Genomic DNA, 17,326 nt, shown 5'->3' on the forward strand with positions numbered 1-17,326 from the left:
CGAAGAAGGCGAAGACAACCCCGTTGAGGGGGCCTGAGGCGGGCTCCCGTCGCGGCGAGGCTAGACCTAGTCGGCAGACGACTGGGAAGGGTCCGCGCCCTGTCTCCGTATGCGACCTATGCCGACTCCATGCCAGAGACGGGGAGTCGTACCTGACGCGGCTGGCGAGCGAGATCCCGCTCGGTGAGTCCAGCGAGCCCCTAGTCGCCCATTGGGAGGGCTTGTCCCGGGGGGATAGGGTGTGGGCCGGAGCGGATCCTTCCGCAGCGTTTCTCCGAGGCACGCTCCATCCTGATATGGCTCGGGACTTGTACGTCCTGCCCTCGGAGGTGCTGCTTAACAAGTCCGCCCAGCCACTGACCTGGGTAAGTACGTCTCCGCTTTTTGGGTTCGTCTGTCCGACGCCGATCTTCTTGACCTGTTTCTCCTTACGTAGGGCCTTCACTATGCGACGGTCCTGATGGACAGGGTGCGTGACGTCGGTCGGGTTATTGGGGGCCTCGTCAACCGCAACGCCGAGCTCCACCGCCAGGTCACGGAGGTTCGAGCCGGGGCCGGCCCGGAGGCCGTGGCGGCCGCCGAAAAGCGCACTGTAGATTTTGAGGCGGAGGCGGCGCGCCTCCGGTCGGAGCTTGAGGCCTCCAAGCAGGCAAACGAGGGACTCCAAAAAATAATGAGGGTGGAGCAGACCGAACTCCGCCTGGTGAAGACGGAGGCGAGCACCCTTAGCTAAAAGCTGGAGGAGGCGAAGGCCGAAGCAAGGACGACGTCGGAGGCACTGGCGGAGGAGGCCCGACTTCGACACGTAAAAGACAAAGAGCTCCTCGAGGCATACAAGAGGTCGGAGGGGGTTCGAACTTGGGCTAACGCGGACGGGGCGGGTGTCCTTCGAATATGGATACCGAATCGCCACATCCCGTTTCCGCGCTCGTCACCCTGGTCTTGAGGTGGAGGAGGACCCCTTCACTCCTCACCCCGAGGACTAGGGGGTGGACATGCCCGAGGAGGTCCCCTTCGACGATCGCCTGGAGGTCCCCCAACAATAAAGAAGGGTTTTGTATTTTGTTTTGCTAGTTGGTTTTTGTAAGTCGAGTCTTGTAAGTTGGCTTGCTTTTTAAATAAAAGAAAACATTTTCTTCTCTCATCTATTGCCTCCTTCTCCTTTTCCTAGGCAAAAAGCTTCTTCCCCCTCGGATGAAAAACTTCTTCTTCCTTAAACGAAAAGGTTTCTTCGTTTCAGACAAAAAACTTCTTAAGGTTCCAGACATTCCAGGTTCTCGGTAAGGGAGAATCGTTCGTTATCGTGAGCCGGTAAGTACCCGGTCGGACTACCTCGACGACCCGATAAGGTCCCTCCCACTTGGGGGCCAGCTTCCCCCTTGCTCGGGTCGGGTCACTGACCTCGGCCTTTCGTAGGACCAGGTCGCCTAACTTAATCGGTCGGGGTCGTACCTTTCTGTTGTAGACCCTTGCGACGACTCTCTTGTAAGAGAGGGCCTTCAGGTGTGCGTCGACGCGTCGCTGCTCGAGCACGTCGAGGCTGGCACGAAATCCCTCGTTCGAGACTTCCTCGTCATAGCTCCTTGTCCGATGGGTGGCGATAGCCGCCTCGGGTGGCAAGACAGCTTCGGTTCCGAACGTCAGGCTGTACGGGGACTCTCCAGTCGCGGTCTTGGGAGTGGTGCGCAGTGACCATAGTACGCTAGGGAGTTCGTCCGTCCAGGCCGATCGGGCTGCGGACACTCTTCTTTTGAGTCCGTCCAAGATGGACCGATTGGTTACTTCCGCCAGCCCGTTCGTCTGAGGGTGGGCCACCGAGCTGAACCTTAGCTGGATGCCATGACTGACACAGAACTCCCGGAACCTTCTACCGGCGAACTGACGTCCGTTATCCGTAATAATGGTTTTGAGCAACTCGAACCGAGTCACTAGGTTTCTCCACACGAACTTCTCCATTTGATGTTCCGTGATTGTCGCCAACGGCTCGGCCTCGACCCACTTTATGAAATAATCCACTCCTATGATGATGTACTTCTGCTGCCCCGAAGCCGGTGGGAAATGTCCAAGCAGGTCCAAACCCCACTGCGCGAATGGCCACGCGCAATCGATGAGGTTGAGCGGGACCGCGGGCTGTCGGGTTGTGCGAGCGTGTTCTTGGCACGAACCGCAACGTTGCACGTAAGCTTTCGCGTCCCGGCACATGGTCGGCCAGTAGTAACCTTGGCGGAGTATTTTGTGTGCCAAGGTTCGCCCGCCGATGTGTTCTCCGCAGACTCCCTCGTGGGTCTCTGCCAGGACCGTCTGGGCTTCGTCGGGCTCCAAGCATCGTAGGAGGGGATAGGTGAAGGACCGCCTATAAATCCGCCCACTCTCCTCGGTGTACCATGCGTGTGTACGACGCAGGCGCCGAGCTGCAACTTTGTCGTGGGGAAGGGTCTCATCCCGCTTGAAGCGTAGCAGCTCTTGTACCCATGTGATCGGCGCGTTGCCAGGGGCCGTAGCCGCTACTTCGACGACGCGGGCATTAAGCTCCTCAACCTCCGGCCATGCTTCGGGGGTTGGTTTTGACACCAGCTTAGCTAGCGCGTCGGCTCGCTCGTTCTCCTCCCTCGGAACATTAGATAACATAAAATAAGGGAACTTGGCAGTCAGGTCCCTTACCCGTGCCAGGTATTTCGCCATGGTTGGGTCCCGAGCTTCGTATCCACCGCTGAGCTGCTCGGCCATAAGTTGCGGGTCGGTGAGGACGTGTATGGCAGCCACCTGCATCTCGAGGGCCAGCTTGAGTCCTGCTAGGAGTGCCTCGTACTCCGCTTCGTTGTTAGTGGCTTTAAACCCGAAGCGGAGGGAACGCTCAAACGAGCGTCCGTCAGGGGCGAGCAGAACCAGCCCTACGCCGGCATCGTTTGAGCTGGCCGAGCCGTCCACGTGTAGGATCCAAGCTTCGGGAGGTTGCACGGGATCCCTGTCTTCCATCTGAGTTAGCTCCGCGATGAAGTCGGCTACCGCCTGAGCCTTGATGGCGGTCCTGGGCACGTATCTTATATCATGTTCGCCGAGCTCCACTGCCCATTTGAGGAGCCGCCCTGCAACATCAAATTTAGATAGGACCTGTCGAAGAGGCTGGTCGGTAATGACCTCCACCGGGTGGGCCTGGAAGTAGGGGCACAACTTCTGAGCTGACAGCACCAGGGCGAGTGCGAGTTTCTCTATCGGCGGGTAACGCTCCTCGGGTCCACTCAGGACGTGGCTGACGTAGTAGATCGGAAGTTGTTCGCCGGAGCTTTCTTTGATTAGGATGAAACTGACTGCATGTGGGGAGGCCGCTAGGTAGAGGCCCAGCTTCTCCCCGGGAGAAACATAGGCGAGTTGGGGGAGGTTGGCCAGGTGCTGCTTTGTTTGTTTGAAAGCTTCCTCGCACTCCGTCGTCCACTAGAAGTTTTTCGGGTTTTTGAGCGCCCTGAAGAAGGGGAGGCAGCGATCACCCGACTGAGCGAGGAAGTGGGACAAGGCGATAAGCCTTCCGTTAAGTCGTTGCAGGTCTTTGATCGTCCGGGGAGACTGCATGTCGATGATTGCCTGAACCTTCTCCGGGTTGGCGTCAATTCCTCTTTCGTGTATGATGAACCCGAGGAATTTCTCGGAGGTGACGCCGAAGGCCCATTTTGTGAGGTTAAGTCGCATACTGAACTTGCGTAGCGTGGCGAATGCCTTGGTTAGGTCGGCAAGGTGCGCTCCGGCCTCTTGGCTCTTCACAATCATGTCGTTCACGTAAACCTCCATGTTCCTTTCGATCTGATGGGCGAACATCTTATTCACCGTTCTCTGATATGTGGCCCCGGCGTTTTTCAACCCGAACGGCATGACCTTATAGAAGTACACCCCTTGATCAGTGAGGAAGGTCATATGTGCTAGTCATAGGTGCCCAGCAAGCCAATCACGTGAGTGATGGCACGTGTGACTTGATACAGAATCTTTTTGCTTATTATATTTTGGCGTATATCACTTTATAACTATTGCATAAATGCATACATATATTGTGATGTCCTTGGATTTGTGCAATGGGAATCAGATCGTGATGAGATCACGATAATGAGATCGATTCACCTTTAAACACATATCCTAAATAATCCCGGTCATAGGTTACTCGAGAGGGACATCGTGATAACCGGATAGACTGGTGAGGGACATCGAGATAATAATTCACTGAGTTAGAAGGAGTTTTGACAGGTATGACTCACGGCCAGCTCGATATTGGGCCTAGAGGGTCACATACATATGGTAGGCATTGCGATGAGTAGAGGTTCAGATATGAGATATCCGACGGAGCCCTTGTCTTATTGGATGCAGATCCAATACCCACTAGGGGAGGACCCATTAGGGTTTGACAGGGGACCTCTATAAATAGGAGGGATTCAGAGCCTCATAGGCTAGAGCCCGTGTCCCAGAAGGTACTGGCCAAGATGCCCTCTGCGGATGAGCTCCTCAATTTGCCTTTTCAGTTCACGACACTGTTCAGTGTCGTGTCAATGTTGTCGATGGAAGCGGCAATATTTCAAACGGTCCGCGAGCTCTCGCGGGTTCCTCATCGGGTGAGGGTCCTTGAGTAGCCCCTTCCCCTTCTCATGGAGAAATATTTCTATTCGGGACGAATTCAAGGCGGGGAGAGGAGGCCTTGGGTCAGATCTGTCCAACTTACGCCGGGACGTGGCAGGTTGTTGCTATCGGGGCGGCTCCGACTTGATCTTTTTGTGCTCCTCCCGCTTCCCAGCCATCCATGTCTCCGCGGCGATGAACTGACTAGCACGCTGAAGCATTTCGGGGACTGCGACGGGGGGCCGCTCCACGAGAGACCAGAAGAACGTGGAAGGCCGCAGGCCCGTCATGAATGCCTGCATCAACAGAGAGGGGTGAGCATCTGACAGCCCGCGAATTTGCGTCGTAAAGCGGTTCACAAAATGGGAGAGGGGCTCGTCCTTCCTTTGGTTGAGTCCGAGGAGCAACGCCACGGACGGCTTTGGTCGAGCGTAAGCCAGGAAGTTAAGCTCGAAATCTTTGGCGAGTTGGTCGAAGGAGGCGACGGTCCCGGCCTTCAGGCTGCTGTACCACGCGCGGGCTGGCCCCCGTAGGGTTGTTGGGAACGCCCTGCACATCAAGGCGTCGGAAGCCTCGTATAGTGCCATCTGGGCATGAAAAGCGGCCACGTGGTCCGCTGGGTCAGCGACGCCGTCATACGCGTCCAGCGAGGGGAGGCGAAAGTGTGACGGGATCGCCTGATCTTGTATCTCAGGGGTGAACGGGGATCCTTGTTGTCCGTTTACCCCGAGCTCTCTTTTTGACTTACGAACTTCCTATTGTACTTCGTTGAGTCTTTGATTGACGAGGCGCAACTAATCTCGTAGGGCATTTGTTGAGTCGGCAGACGGAGCCTCGGGCTCGGGGCGGCTCGTCGTGTCTTCTGCCTCCCAGCTCCCGGGCCGAGTTATCGGGTTTCGAGGCGAGCCAGGGAGCTCGGGAAGTGGTATGTGAGTCCGGACGAGGGTCTCCTGTTGCTGCGAAGGCCGGGTCGCATGCGGAGGGGTCCGCTTGGAGACGATCGGGATGATAGTTTGCACCATGCTCGTCAGAGCTTGGACTTGATGAGCGAGGTCGTGAAAGGCCTCAGGTGACACTGGCGATGGGCCGGCGGGTGCGCCGTCAGGAGGTGACAAGCCTGGGTCATTGAACAATTGCTAGTAACATTCTGACGCCGCTGCAGGGCGTTCATCGCGGGATTCATCATGCGGGGGGTGTTCCCCCGGGGTGGGGAGCCCGACGGCTGAGGGTTCGCCAAAGTGGATTCGCTGATCGCTTGACATTCGGACGAGCCCTCCTTCTAGCGCCAATCTGTTATGGTAAGTAACTTTTTTTAGCCGTGACCTCGGGGTCGACGCGACTGGTTCAGGGGTCCGAATGGCTGGGATCAAGCGTAGCTCCTCTCGGGATCTTGTGGCGGCCGATTGCGGGGGGTCTGGTTGGAAAGTTCCGCGACGCTGGGTAGGGTCATCTTTGATCGAGTACCTGCACACAGGTCGGGTCGGCGGTTCGGCCCGACCCCTCCGACGATCAAGTCAGTGATTGGGAGAGGAGTTTTTGGGTGAAGTGGTGCTTCCCCTCTATTCGTTGGGAGCCAGAGGGTATTTATAGGTGAGTTTGATGTTACCTAATGTGCCATCCTGTCGGAGCAAGGCCGTACTTCTGATGGCGTCTGTCGTCGTCGTGGGCGTTGCGTGGAAGGCCGAGCTGCCGCAGGGCATGGCGATCTTCAGTCGATGCCTTCCCCTGCCTCGGCCGGTCATGCGGGGTCAGACGATGAGGTCGTCTGGGTACGGTGGGTGTGGGTGCACATTATGTTGGTGTTAATGCTCGCTCCCTGGGGCAGTGTGCCGTCCAGGGGTGGCTGACGTCGTGGTGTATTACGTCAAATCTGGTGTGTTACGTCAAATCTGTTTTTACCCCTATCACAACCCTTTTTAGCAACCCTAGAGATCAAACTTAAGAGCACCCAAAATATTTTACCTCTCTCTTTCACCGAAACTTTAAAATTCATTATATATTTTTAGGAATAATATCTAATTTACTAAAAAAATTAATTTAATTAGAATTCTATAAATTAATTTAAATATAATTAAGATTCCTAAAAAGACTTACCAACCCTAACAAGATTGAGTAAGTAAACTTAGATGGCATTATGTAATCATTTGGCTAAGTGGTCCCTAAGGGTCAATTGGACATCATATAATTTGATTTATGGCCTTTAAGTGATTACTGATTATTTGATTAGATATCACGTGTCGATTTTTAATTAACTTAAAAATAGTCATCTTATCATTCACATAAAATACATATATTAATCCAAAGTAGTTTAGAAATTAAAGTAATCTTATTCAAAGCAAAAAAATTTAAATGTTTCTCTCAAAACTTATAATGGACAATCTCTATCCTACACTAAAAGTCATAAAAAAATTATGATTCTTATAACGTCCATAAATAATTATCTCTGAATATGCTTAAATATTATTTGAACATATCAACAAAATATATTGAGTAGTTATGTCACAATGAAGGGTCATACAATGGTATCAATCAAAATCGTAAGGTATACTCTTCAAATAAGATAATCATATTGAATGAATGAAAAAAGCTCATATGATAATCATAATAACAAATAAGATAATTCTTTTCACAAGAGATTCTTTCCTTCTAACAAAAGTTATAAAAATCATGTAAAGGAAACTATCATACGAATATTTGTCATGCCTACTCTTAGTAAGAAAATAGAGTCCTTATATATCATCTCATCACATTAATCATTTCAATTACATAGCACATTTAAAATTAAAAAAAATATTAATTTTATTTAAATTTCATACCCAAGGCATCATGTAAATCTTTTTAAATTTATTAAATCCCAAAATCAGTCAATCCTACTATGGTCCTAAATCGACTTGAACAAAGTAATAATAAATAACAATAATAATAATTATTATTATTTTAATGTAATCTAAATAATAATAATAATAATCTTTAAATTTTTGACACAATATAAAAATACAAAATCTACAACACAAGATGAAATATCATGAAATTTATATTAGAATTGGCGCATCAATAACAAAATTTTAATGCCAGTATTCATGCACCCCATTACTAATATTCATGAACAATTGAAATTATAAATTAATAGTTACAAAACAGTAAAGATATAACAAGGTAGAGAGGGAAAACCTGTTGAATCTCAGATTTTGATGATGAAGTCAATTGTCATTTGTTGTCTAATCTATGTGTTGAGATAAGTGTGCAGGATTAACTATGATGAAAGTTAGACAAGCAGCAGGAGTTGCGCCGGAGTCAAGTTCATGATCACATTGGAAGTTCGAGAGTTCGACGGAAGTTCGGACGGTCATCGGAGGTTCTGCGAGAACAGATCCAAGAAGTCCAGAAGCTTGCCAAGCGAAGCTCGTCGGAACTTGCCAAGTGGATCGTCGCAAAGTCCAGGAGTTTGCCGGAAGTCCGCAGGAGCATCACCGAGGGTTCATCGGATGATCGACGGAAGTTCGCCGGAAACTCGCCGGAAGAAGCGATTGACGCACCGAAGCAAAGCTGCAGAAATTGTCTTAGATTTAATCGTAGTTAGCACGTTGATTAAGTTGGAAAATGGGAGGTGATCCCATTGGCTTAATCTTGGGGCAATTGGGCCCCTGAAAGACTGAAATTGGGCCGAATGGAACTAACCATTCGGACCCTGATTGCACCAGGAGGTGCAACCGCCTAGGCCAGGAGGTGGCACCGCCTGGGCTAAGCCTCCCAGCGAGATTGGGCGGTGCAACCTCCCCAGCCAGGAGGTGGCACCGCCTGAGCTCAGTCTTCGAGCAAGACTGGGCGGTGCAACCTCCCTGACAGAGAGGTGGCACCGCCTGAGCTCGGTCTTCGAGCTTTGGCAGAGAGGTGCAACCGCCTCAGTCAAGAGGTGGCACCGCCTGGGCTCAGTCTTCGAGCTCTGCCAGGCGGTGCAACCTCTCCAGTCAAGAGGTGCAACCGCCTGATCCCGGAATTCCGGGATTTGATCGTTTTGAGCTCCAAATTTGAATTAGGTTGGGGCCTATAAATACCCCACCCATTCAGCACTGAAAAGATACAGACCTACACCGAAATCTTGATCTTTTCTGTGATTCTAAGAGCTCAAAAGTGTTGTTAAGCCTTTAAGTCTCCTCCTTCTGTTCTTCAAGTTTTTGAGTTGTAAAGTGAGGAGAGAAAGGTCTGTAAAGGTTGTCTCCTGAGCCTGTCAAAAGGAGAGAAACTGTAAAAGGGCAGTTGGCCTTCGCCTATTGAAGGAAGGCCTCTAGTTGACGTCGGTGACCTCGTCGGTGGAGGAAGCCAAAAGTGGAGTAGGTCAAGACTGACCGAACCACTCTAAATCTCTGGTTTGCGTTTATTTTGAGCACTTTATCATTACTGCAAACCTCCTTCATAACTACTGCTTTCTGCGCTTTTACAAACAAGTTCTAAGTGTTGTTCCTTCAGAATCTGCATTCAGACGTAAATCGGTGTTTTCGTACATTACAGTTTACGTTTACGTTTTGATTCTGCAAAACTGTCTTCTACGCCTTCACGAACAAGTTTCTAAGTGCTGATCTGTCCGAATCTGCTTTCAGACGTAAACTAGTGTTTTCGTACGATATTTACATTGCAGTTTACGTTTACGCCTTGATTCTGCAAAACTGTCTTCTGCGCTTTTACGAACGAGTTTCTAAAGTTCATATCCTTTTGAAACTGCATCTAGACGTAAAATTGCGTTTAGACGTAAAACTGCTCAAACTGTATTTAGACGTTTTAAACGTAAATTGAGTTTAGACGTAAATCTGCATTTAGACGTAAATCTGCGTTTAGACGTAAATCTGCCTTTAGACGTAAAACTGTGTTTAGACGTAAACTACATTTAAACGTAAAACTACGTTTTAGACGTAAACTGAGTTTGGACGTAAATCTGCGTTTAGACGTAAATCTGCGTTTAGACGTAAATCTGCGTTTAGACGTAAAACTGCGTTTAGACGCAAACTACATTTAAACGCAAATTGTGTTTAGACGTAAACTACGTTTAGACGTAAACTGCACTTAGTCATAAGTTATCTTTGAGTTGGCTTTTGCTTCAAAACTGATTTTTATCGAACGAACGCAGCTTTTGTTTTTAATCGCTAAAAGATTTCCGCTGCACTAATTCACCCCCCCCCCCTCTTAGTGCTCTCGATCCTAACAATTGGTATCAGAGCAAGGTTAACTCTCTAACGGATTAAACCCCAAAGAGAAATGGCATACGCCGAAAACCAAGAGGGGCATTCTATTACGCGTCCACCCATGTTCAGTGGGACGGACTACACCTACTGGAAGACCCGAATGAGGATCTTTCTTATTTCTATGGATTTTGAACTGTGGAATCTTGTCGAAAACGGATTTTCGAAGTCTTCTCTTCCAATGATCGATTGGAATGATTTGGAGAAGAAGGCTTTCGCTCTTAATGCAAAGGCTATGAATGCCTTATTTTGTGCACTTGATAAAAACGAGTTTAACCGTGTTTCAACTTGTGAAACTGCATTTGATATTTGGCACACACTCGAAGTGACCCATGAGGGCACAAGTAGAGTAAAAGAGTCAAAAATCAATTTGCTGTTACATTCTTTCGAACTTTTTCGGATGAAACCGAGTGAAACCATTGGCGACATGTTTACCCGTTTCACGGATGTCGTCAACGGTCTAAAAGGACTCGGAAAGAGGTTTTCGGATTTTGAGCTTGTTAATAAGATACTAAGATCCCTTCCTAAGAGTTGGGATCCTAAAGTCACTGCTATTCAAGAGGCAAAAGATCTACGAAATTTCCCTCTTGAAGAACTAATCGGGTCATTAATGACCTACGAAATGACTTGTAAAGCTCATGAAGAGCAAGAAGACATCCTTCCAAAGAACAGGAAGGATATGGCACTCAAAACTTCTGAATGCCACTTGAGAGAAAACTCAAGTGATGAGGACTGTGATGATAACTTGGCACTTCTAACAAGAAAGTTTAAAAAGTTCTTTAAAAGAAACAAGTTTAAGAATGATGCAAAAAATAAACTTGAACCCAAGAAGGACCAAGTAATCTGCTATGAATGCAAAAAGCCGGGACACTACAAGAGTGATTGTCCCCAAGTCAAAAGGAGAACATCAAAGAAGAAGGCGCTTCAAGCAACATGGGATGACTCAAGCGCATCCGAAGAAGAGGAGTCCAACACCGAGCAAGTTGCTCATTACGCCTTAATGGCCATCGAAGATGAGGTAACAAATTCAATAGATGCAGATTTATCATTCGATGAATTATTAAATGCTTTCCATGAATTGTTTGATGAATGCAAAAATATCAGTAGAAAATACAAATTGCTGAAAAAGGTGCATGATAGTCTTACTTGTGAGTTTGACAAGTTAAAAGTTGAACATCATGATAGTTTACATTCATGTATCAAATGTCATGATTTAGAAACTTTCCAAAAAGAAAACCTGCTACTCAAGGACACCTTGAAGAAATTCGAGGTTGGTAGCAAGTCATTGAACATGATCCTTGCAAACAAGGGTCACGTTCCAAAAAGAAGTGGAATTGGATTTGTGAGAAGTCCTTACCTAAATCCAACCACTTTTATAAAAGGCTCCATCCTACATGTTCAACACCAAGCAAAATGCAACTTTTGTTGCAAAATTGGACACAAGACACATTGTTGTCCATTCTAGAAAATAAGTCCAAACAAATTGATTTGGGCTCCTAAAGGAACCATGAAAAATTCTATGCAACATGATAAGAAATGTAGATCTATTTGTGAGGCACCCAAAAGCAAATGGGTTCCTAAAAATCATCCCTTCCTATAAAAACATTAAAATTTTAGGCCGGAGCAAGAAATAATATTCTGCTCCTTGACTCTCGATAGGCATAAACCAAGAGTCAAAAAGGAACTCACAACGCTTAAGTAACAAGTGGAAGTTGTGAAATCACAAATACGATTTGGATACAACCTTATTAGAAACATATGATATCCAAATTCACATATCCCCTTGATCTTCGAACCCGTCAACACTATCATCTACGAATTAATTCTTGTATCATGAAGAAACTAAATATGTCATGATCTTAAAAGGGATACCAAACAAACTATCAACATACATATGCACGTTAAAAGACCAATCTTAATTGCTCTGAAATGAAAAACTCTCCTCAAGGCAAAGACTCCCTGATCAAATCACATTAGGTGCTCACTGGCTGCAGGCGGTGGCACCTCTTCAGCTGGCGGTGGCACCTCCAGCTACCACGGGTTGCCAGAGGTTGCACCGCTCCAGCCAGAGGTGCAACCGCCCGCAACTCTGCTTTTTTAAACCCACGCTAGGGCCGACAGTGGAACCGACCCCAACTTACTCCCATTTCCTCCTCTACTCTTCCAAGTCTCCTCCATTCTCATTTCACTCCTCTAAGCCTTCCAAATACCTCCCATTTCGGAGCAAAACATCAAGAATCCTTCCTTCTCTTGAAGATTTCACAAAGGTACTCTCTAAGAAGCCCTTAAATTATGTTTTGTTCTTCATTTACCCTTGCTCATCATCATCCCTCTAAACAGCAGTAGTTATGGGATCTAGAAGATCCTCAAGGGACAAGGGAAAGAGGAGTTTAGTAGAAGAGTTTGATTTCACTCTTTTCGATTCAAAAAACCATGCTGAAAAATTTCCCTCTTTCGAACTTAGATGTATCAATAAGGGAAAATACGTAGATCTAAATGAACTAAGAGACTTAGAGACTATCCAATGGTTTGCAAACCTAGATCTACTTCCAATCTTGCAGATTAACGAACCCATCTATCCTAGGCTAGTTAGATTATTTTACAATAACATACAAATAGATGATGAAGAAAGGATGTCCACCTATCTTTTAGGACAACACATCTCAATCACTGATAGGTTCATTTGTGATATGATAGGCATTCCCATAAAAAGCATAGGACTTTACTTTAGAGGATCATGGGATGATGAAAGTATTGAAACATCCTATGTTGAAGCCTTAGGAACAATCTTTGCCAATCCTAACATAGCATTGGTTCCTAAAAGTTGTGAACATCTATTGCCTTTGAACACTAAGATACTTCATCATATCATGACTAGTATAATTCTTCCTAAACAATACCATCATGATGAAATAAGTCAATTAGAATTAGGAACTATGTACTTAATCATGAAGGGACATGACATCTGTCTTGGTTATCTTATCCAACAAAACATGTTAGAATTATCTAAGAAAGATATGATGCTCCCATATGGTGGTATAATCACAAGAATAATGAAAGCTTACGACATTCTAATACCACCAGAAGAAGAAGTAATGAAAGTAGATCGATTAAGCATAATAAACAAAAATCTACTTCACCGACTAAGATGTTACTATAGAAACGGTAACTGGGTTAGAATCCCTAGAAGGACTGATCACCCTCAACCTGAACCAGAACCGGAAACACCAGTATTTAGGGGTACCCAATCTCCTCCGACCCTTCCCTTTGAGGAAATACATCCAGTTGAGCAAACTCATACATCCATCGAAGAAATTGGGATTCGAATGGATCGATTCGAACAGAGACAAAAACGGATTGAACAACGACAAGATCAAATCCTATCTGAGCTGCAGTAAATTCATAGTCAATTTGACTCCTTGTTTAGGCACTTTAATTTTCCACCTCATCAATGAACTTGTTGAACACCTGTTGTTGTTGTAAACTTCTTATGTTACTTCTGATGTGCTAGCTGTAAACATCTATCGTGGGAAACATATATCTTGCGCCTTGTGGTAAAAGTTATCTCAGATTTTTATGGTATCATTATTGCTTGGTATGTGATGTGTCCAAATTAAGAATGTTGTGCTTTGAAACTAAAAGTTTTGAAAACCTTGTGCTTTGATTTCATTCTGAATTAGGAATGTTGATGTGTCCGAATAGATAAATTTGTTAAAATTATTTTTCAGACTATGTTGAATGATCAAATCACTTGATTGCCATGTTTCTATGATTATATGTGAAAATCTGTAACAAAATCTTGTCCGAATGCATCTTATTCAACAAATTTTCTCGTACACCTTCATGAAAAATAAGTTTCTGAAATAAATTTGATGAAGTGATTCATGTGTATGTATTCCATCCTACAAAATCTTTATAAAAGGGGAAGAAGTATTTAAAGCAATCAATGTAAAATTCCTCTGTAAGCTTGCTATTGTTACTTTCTTGGTATCATAATGTTTTTTGTTGATGACAAAGGGGGAGATATATGAATTGATAAACACTGCTATGATTATGCCATCCTTGCATCACCAAGAGATATAAGAACATGTGCTAAAGTTTGCATTATGCCCTGAGTTGATATCTTATCATGTGAAGAAAATGCAAAACTTGCTAGAATATTTCAAATGTGTGCATCATGTAATAGTGCTTCACAGCTTTATATGATAATGTTCAAACTATATGATGAATAGTTACAAACACAATCATACAAACTTGATGATGTATGTCAAGCCTTGACATCATCCTTGAAGAGATACATCATGATGAGTATCATGATGGGAGTATTGATAAGTTTAACTGATCTAACTTATCAATACGTCACTTGAATTCTTAGGTATTGAATTCAAGGTTGACTTATCTCAACTATGGCATATAGACAGGGGGAGTTAAGGATAACTCCATTATCAATTGATTGTCATCATAAAAAAGGGGGAGATTGTTGAATCTCGGATTTTGATGATGAAGTCAATTGTCATTTGTTGTCTAATCTATGTGTTGAGATAAGTGTGCAGGATTAACTACGATGAAAGTTAGACAAGCAGCAGGAGTTGCGCCGGAGTCAAGTTCATGATCACATTGGAAGTTCGAGAGTTCGACGGAAGTTCGGACGTTCGTCGGAGGTTCTGCGAGAACAGATCCGAGAAGTCCAGAAGCTTGCCAAGCGAAGCTCGTCAGAACTTGCCAAGTGGATCGTCGCAAAGTCCAGGAGTTTGCCGGAAGTCCGCAGGAGCATCACCAAGGGTTCATCGGATGATCGACGGAAGTTCGCCGGAAACTTGCCGGAAGAAGCGATTGACGCACCGAAGCAAAGCTGCAGAAATTGTCTTAGATTTAATCGTAGTTAGCACGTTGATTAAGTTGGAAAATGGGAGGTGATCCCATTGGCTTAATCTTGGGGCAATTGGGCCCCTGAAAGACTGAAATTGGGCCGAATGGAACTAACCATTCGGACCCTGATTGCACCAGGAGGTGCAACCGCCTAGGCCAGGAGGTGGCACCGCCTGGGCTAAGCCTCCCAGCGAGACTGGGCGGTGCAACCTCCCCAGCCAGGAGGTGGCACCGCCTGAGCTCAGTCTTCGAGCAAGACTGGGCGGTGCAACCTCCCTGACAGAGAGGTGGCACCGCCTGAGCTCGGTCTTCGAGCTCTGGCAGAGAGGTGCAACCGCCTCAGTCAAGAGGTGGCACCGCCTGGGCTCAGTCTTCGAGCTCTGCCAGGCGGTGCAACCTCTCCAGTCAAGAGGTGCAACCGCCTGATCCCGGAATTCCGGGATTTGATCGTTTTGAGCTCCAAATTTGAATTGGGTTGGGGCCTATAAATACCTCACCCATTCAGCACTGAAAAGATACAGACCTACACCGAAATCTTGATCTTTTCTGTGATTCTAAGAGCTCAAAAGTGTTGTTAAGCCTTTAAGTCTCCTCCTTCTGTTCTTCAAGTTTTTGAGTTGTAAAGTGAGGAGAGAAAGGTCTGTAAAGGTTGTCTCCTGAGCCTGTCAAAAGGAGAGAAACTGTAAAAGGGCAGTTGGCCTTCGCCTATTGAAGGAAGGCCTCTAGTTGACGTCGGTGACCTCGTCGGTGGAGGAAGCCAAAAGTGGAGTAGGTCAAGACTGACCGAACCACTCTAAATCTCTGGTTTGCGTTTATTTTGAGCACTTTATCATTACTGCAAACCTCCTTCATAACTACTGCTTTCTGCGCTTTTACATTACAGTTTATTTTGAGGAAGCAGTGCTGTTCCTTTATTTTGAGGAAGCAGTGCTGTTCCTTTATTTTGAGGAAGCAGTGCTGTTCCTTCAGAATCTGCATTCAGACGTAAATCGGTGTTTTCGTACATTACAGTTTACGTTTACGTTTTGATTCTGCAAAACTGTCTTCTACGCCTTCACGAACAAGTTTCTAAGTGCTGATCTGTTCGAATCTGCTTTCAGACGTAAACTAGTATTTTCGTACGATATTTACATTGCAGTTTACGTTTACGCCTTGATTCTGCAAAACTGTCTTCTGCGCTTTTACGAACGAGTTTCTAAAGTTCAGATCCTTTTGAAACTGCGTCTAGACGTAAAATTGCGTTTAGACGTAAAACTGCTCAAACTGTATTTAGACGTTTTAAACATAAACTGAGTTTAGACGTAAATCTGCGTTTAGACGTAAATCTGCCTTTAGATGTAAAACTGCGTTTAGACGTAAACTACGTTTAAACGTAAAACTACATTTTAGACGTAAATTGAGTTTGGACGTAAATCTGCGTTTAGACGTAAATCTGCGTTTAGACGTAAAACTGCTTTTAGACGCAAACTGCATTTAAACGCAAATTGTGTTTAGACGTAAACTACGTTTAGACGTAAACTGCACTTAGTCATAAGTTATCTTTGAGTCGGCTTTTGCTTCAAAACTGATTTTTATCGAACGAACGCAGCTTTTGTTTTTAATCGCTAAAAGATTTCCGCTGTACTAATTCACGCCCCCCCCTCTTAGTGCTCTCGATCCTAACAAAACCTACCCCTCTCTCTCTCTCATACCTTTCTTTAACAATTTACCCTTGAAGGAAATGAATAAATATTCTCTTTGACTTCTTAAGAAATTAATTTTCTATTATATTCCTAATATACCTCCCCATAGATTGCAATTGTTGATTAATCATTTTATTACATTCCACATAAAAGTAAATAAATTGATCTATCAAATCAAAGTTGTAGCTATAAAAAATTTCAATTCATAAAAAAAGAGAATAAAAATCTTGTGATTACATGCATTCCCTCTTTGGCTTGCCTTCACCCTCCCCATGTATGCAGGCTTCCTGGACGCCCAACAATCTCTCTCTCTCTCTTCAGGACACTCTTTTATCCATGAGATTTGCAACTTACAGCCCCCTCTCCTCCGTTGATCACTTCACACCTCCCTCTACGTGTGTGTATATATGGAGTCGACTAGGCAGAGAATTTGACAACGTAAGATATATATATATATATACACAAAGAGGAGGAGAAGACATCATGGGCGGGTGCATGGGCAAGAGTGGCAGCAGCGGCGAGGTTTCCGGCGGAGCAACGAGGCCTGGTCGGCAGGTGAGGGTTCGGATGACGCAGAGGGAGTTCCGGGAGCTGCAGTCACGCACGAACCCATCGGATCTGGGGCGGGTCATCGTGGAAGAGCACGAGAGAGGAAGGTGGGATGCGAGGACCGGCAATGTCGCTTCTTCCTGCGGCTTGACGACCATCCAAGAGGAGTAGAGTTGGTTCTTCTTGTCCGACCTTGACGTCGACCGAGCTGAGCTGCTGCTACTGCTTTTGCGTGTCGCGAACCTCTTCCCAAAGTAATTTTATTTCCAAAAATCATATATTTTACTGATCATTGGAATATCTTTATCTTTGCATTAATACGCACCAATAAAATCATTTAAATATTATCTCGAGACCGAAACAAAAACAAAAAGATTGACAATCAAAAAAACATGT

At 45.8% G+C, this 17,326-nt stretch overlaps 2 protein-coding genes across 2 annotated transcripts; both read right to left on the minus strand.

Annotated features, from left to right (window-relative positions):
- Window positions 1-1,236: 1,236 nt before the first annotated feature.
- Window positions 1,237-3,906, minus strand: LOC135653005 (uncharacterized). The gene is made up of 2 exons (XM_065174414.1): window positions 3,580-3,906; window positions 1,237-3,432 (listed from the first exon to the last, which is right to left on the minus strand). The coding sequence occupies exons 1-2, from the start codon at window positions 3,904-3,906 to the stop codon at window positions 1,237-1,239; spliced, it is 2,523 nt and encodes an 840-aa protein (XP_065030486.1).
- An 815-nt stretch (window positions 3,907-4,721) lies between these two features.
- LOC135653006 (uncharacterized) lies at window positions 4,722-5,183 on the minus strand. Its single transcript, XM_065174415.1, has one exon. The coding sequence runs from the start codon at window positions 5,181-5,183 to the stop codon at window positions 4,722-4,724; it is 462 nt and encodes a 153-aa protein (XP_065030487.1).
- Window positions 5,184-17,326: the final 12,143 nt, after the last annotated feature.

This window comes from Musa acuminata, chromosome BXJ3-11 (assembly GCF_036884655.1).
Source record: "Musa acuminata AAA Group cultivar baxijiao chromosome BXJ3-11, Cavendish_Baxijiao_AAA, whole genome shotgun sequence".
Classification (NCBI taxonomy): domain Eukaryota; kingdom Viridiplantae; phylum Streptophyta; class Magnoliopsida; order Zingiberales; family Musaceae; genus Musa; species Musa acuminata.

Bases quoted from the DNA above. Each gene is read 5' to 3' on its own strand.
- LOC135653006 (XM_065174415.1), bottom strand. From the start codon at position 5,183: ATGGCACTATACGAGGCTTCCGACGCCTTGATGTGCAGGGCGTTCCCA.
- LOC135653005 (XM_065174414.1), bottom strand. From the start codon at position 3,906: ATGACCTTCCTCACTGATCAAGGGGTGTACTTCTATAAGGTCATGCCG. The intron at 3,433-3,579 runs GCAATCATCGAC...AAAAACTTCTAG, and splicing joins CCAACCCGGAGAAGGTTCAG to TGGACGACGGAGTGCGAGGA.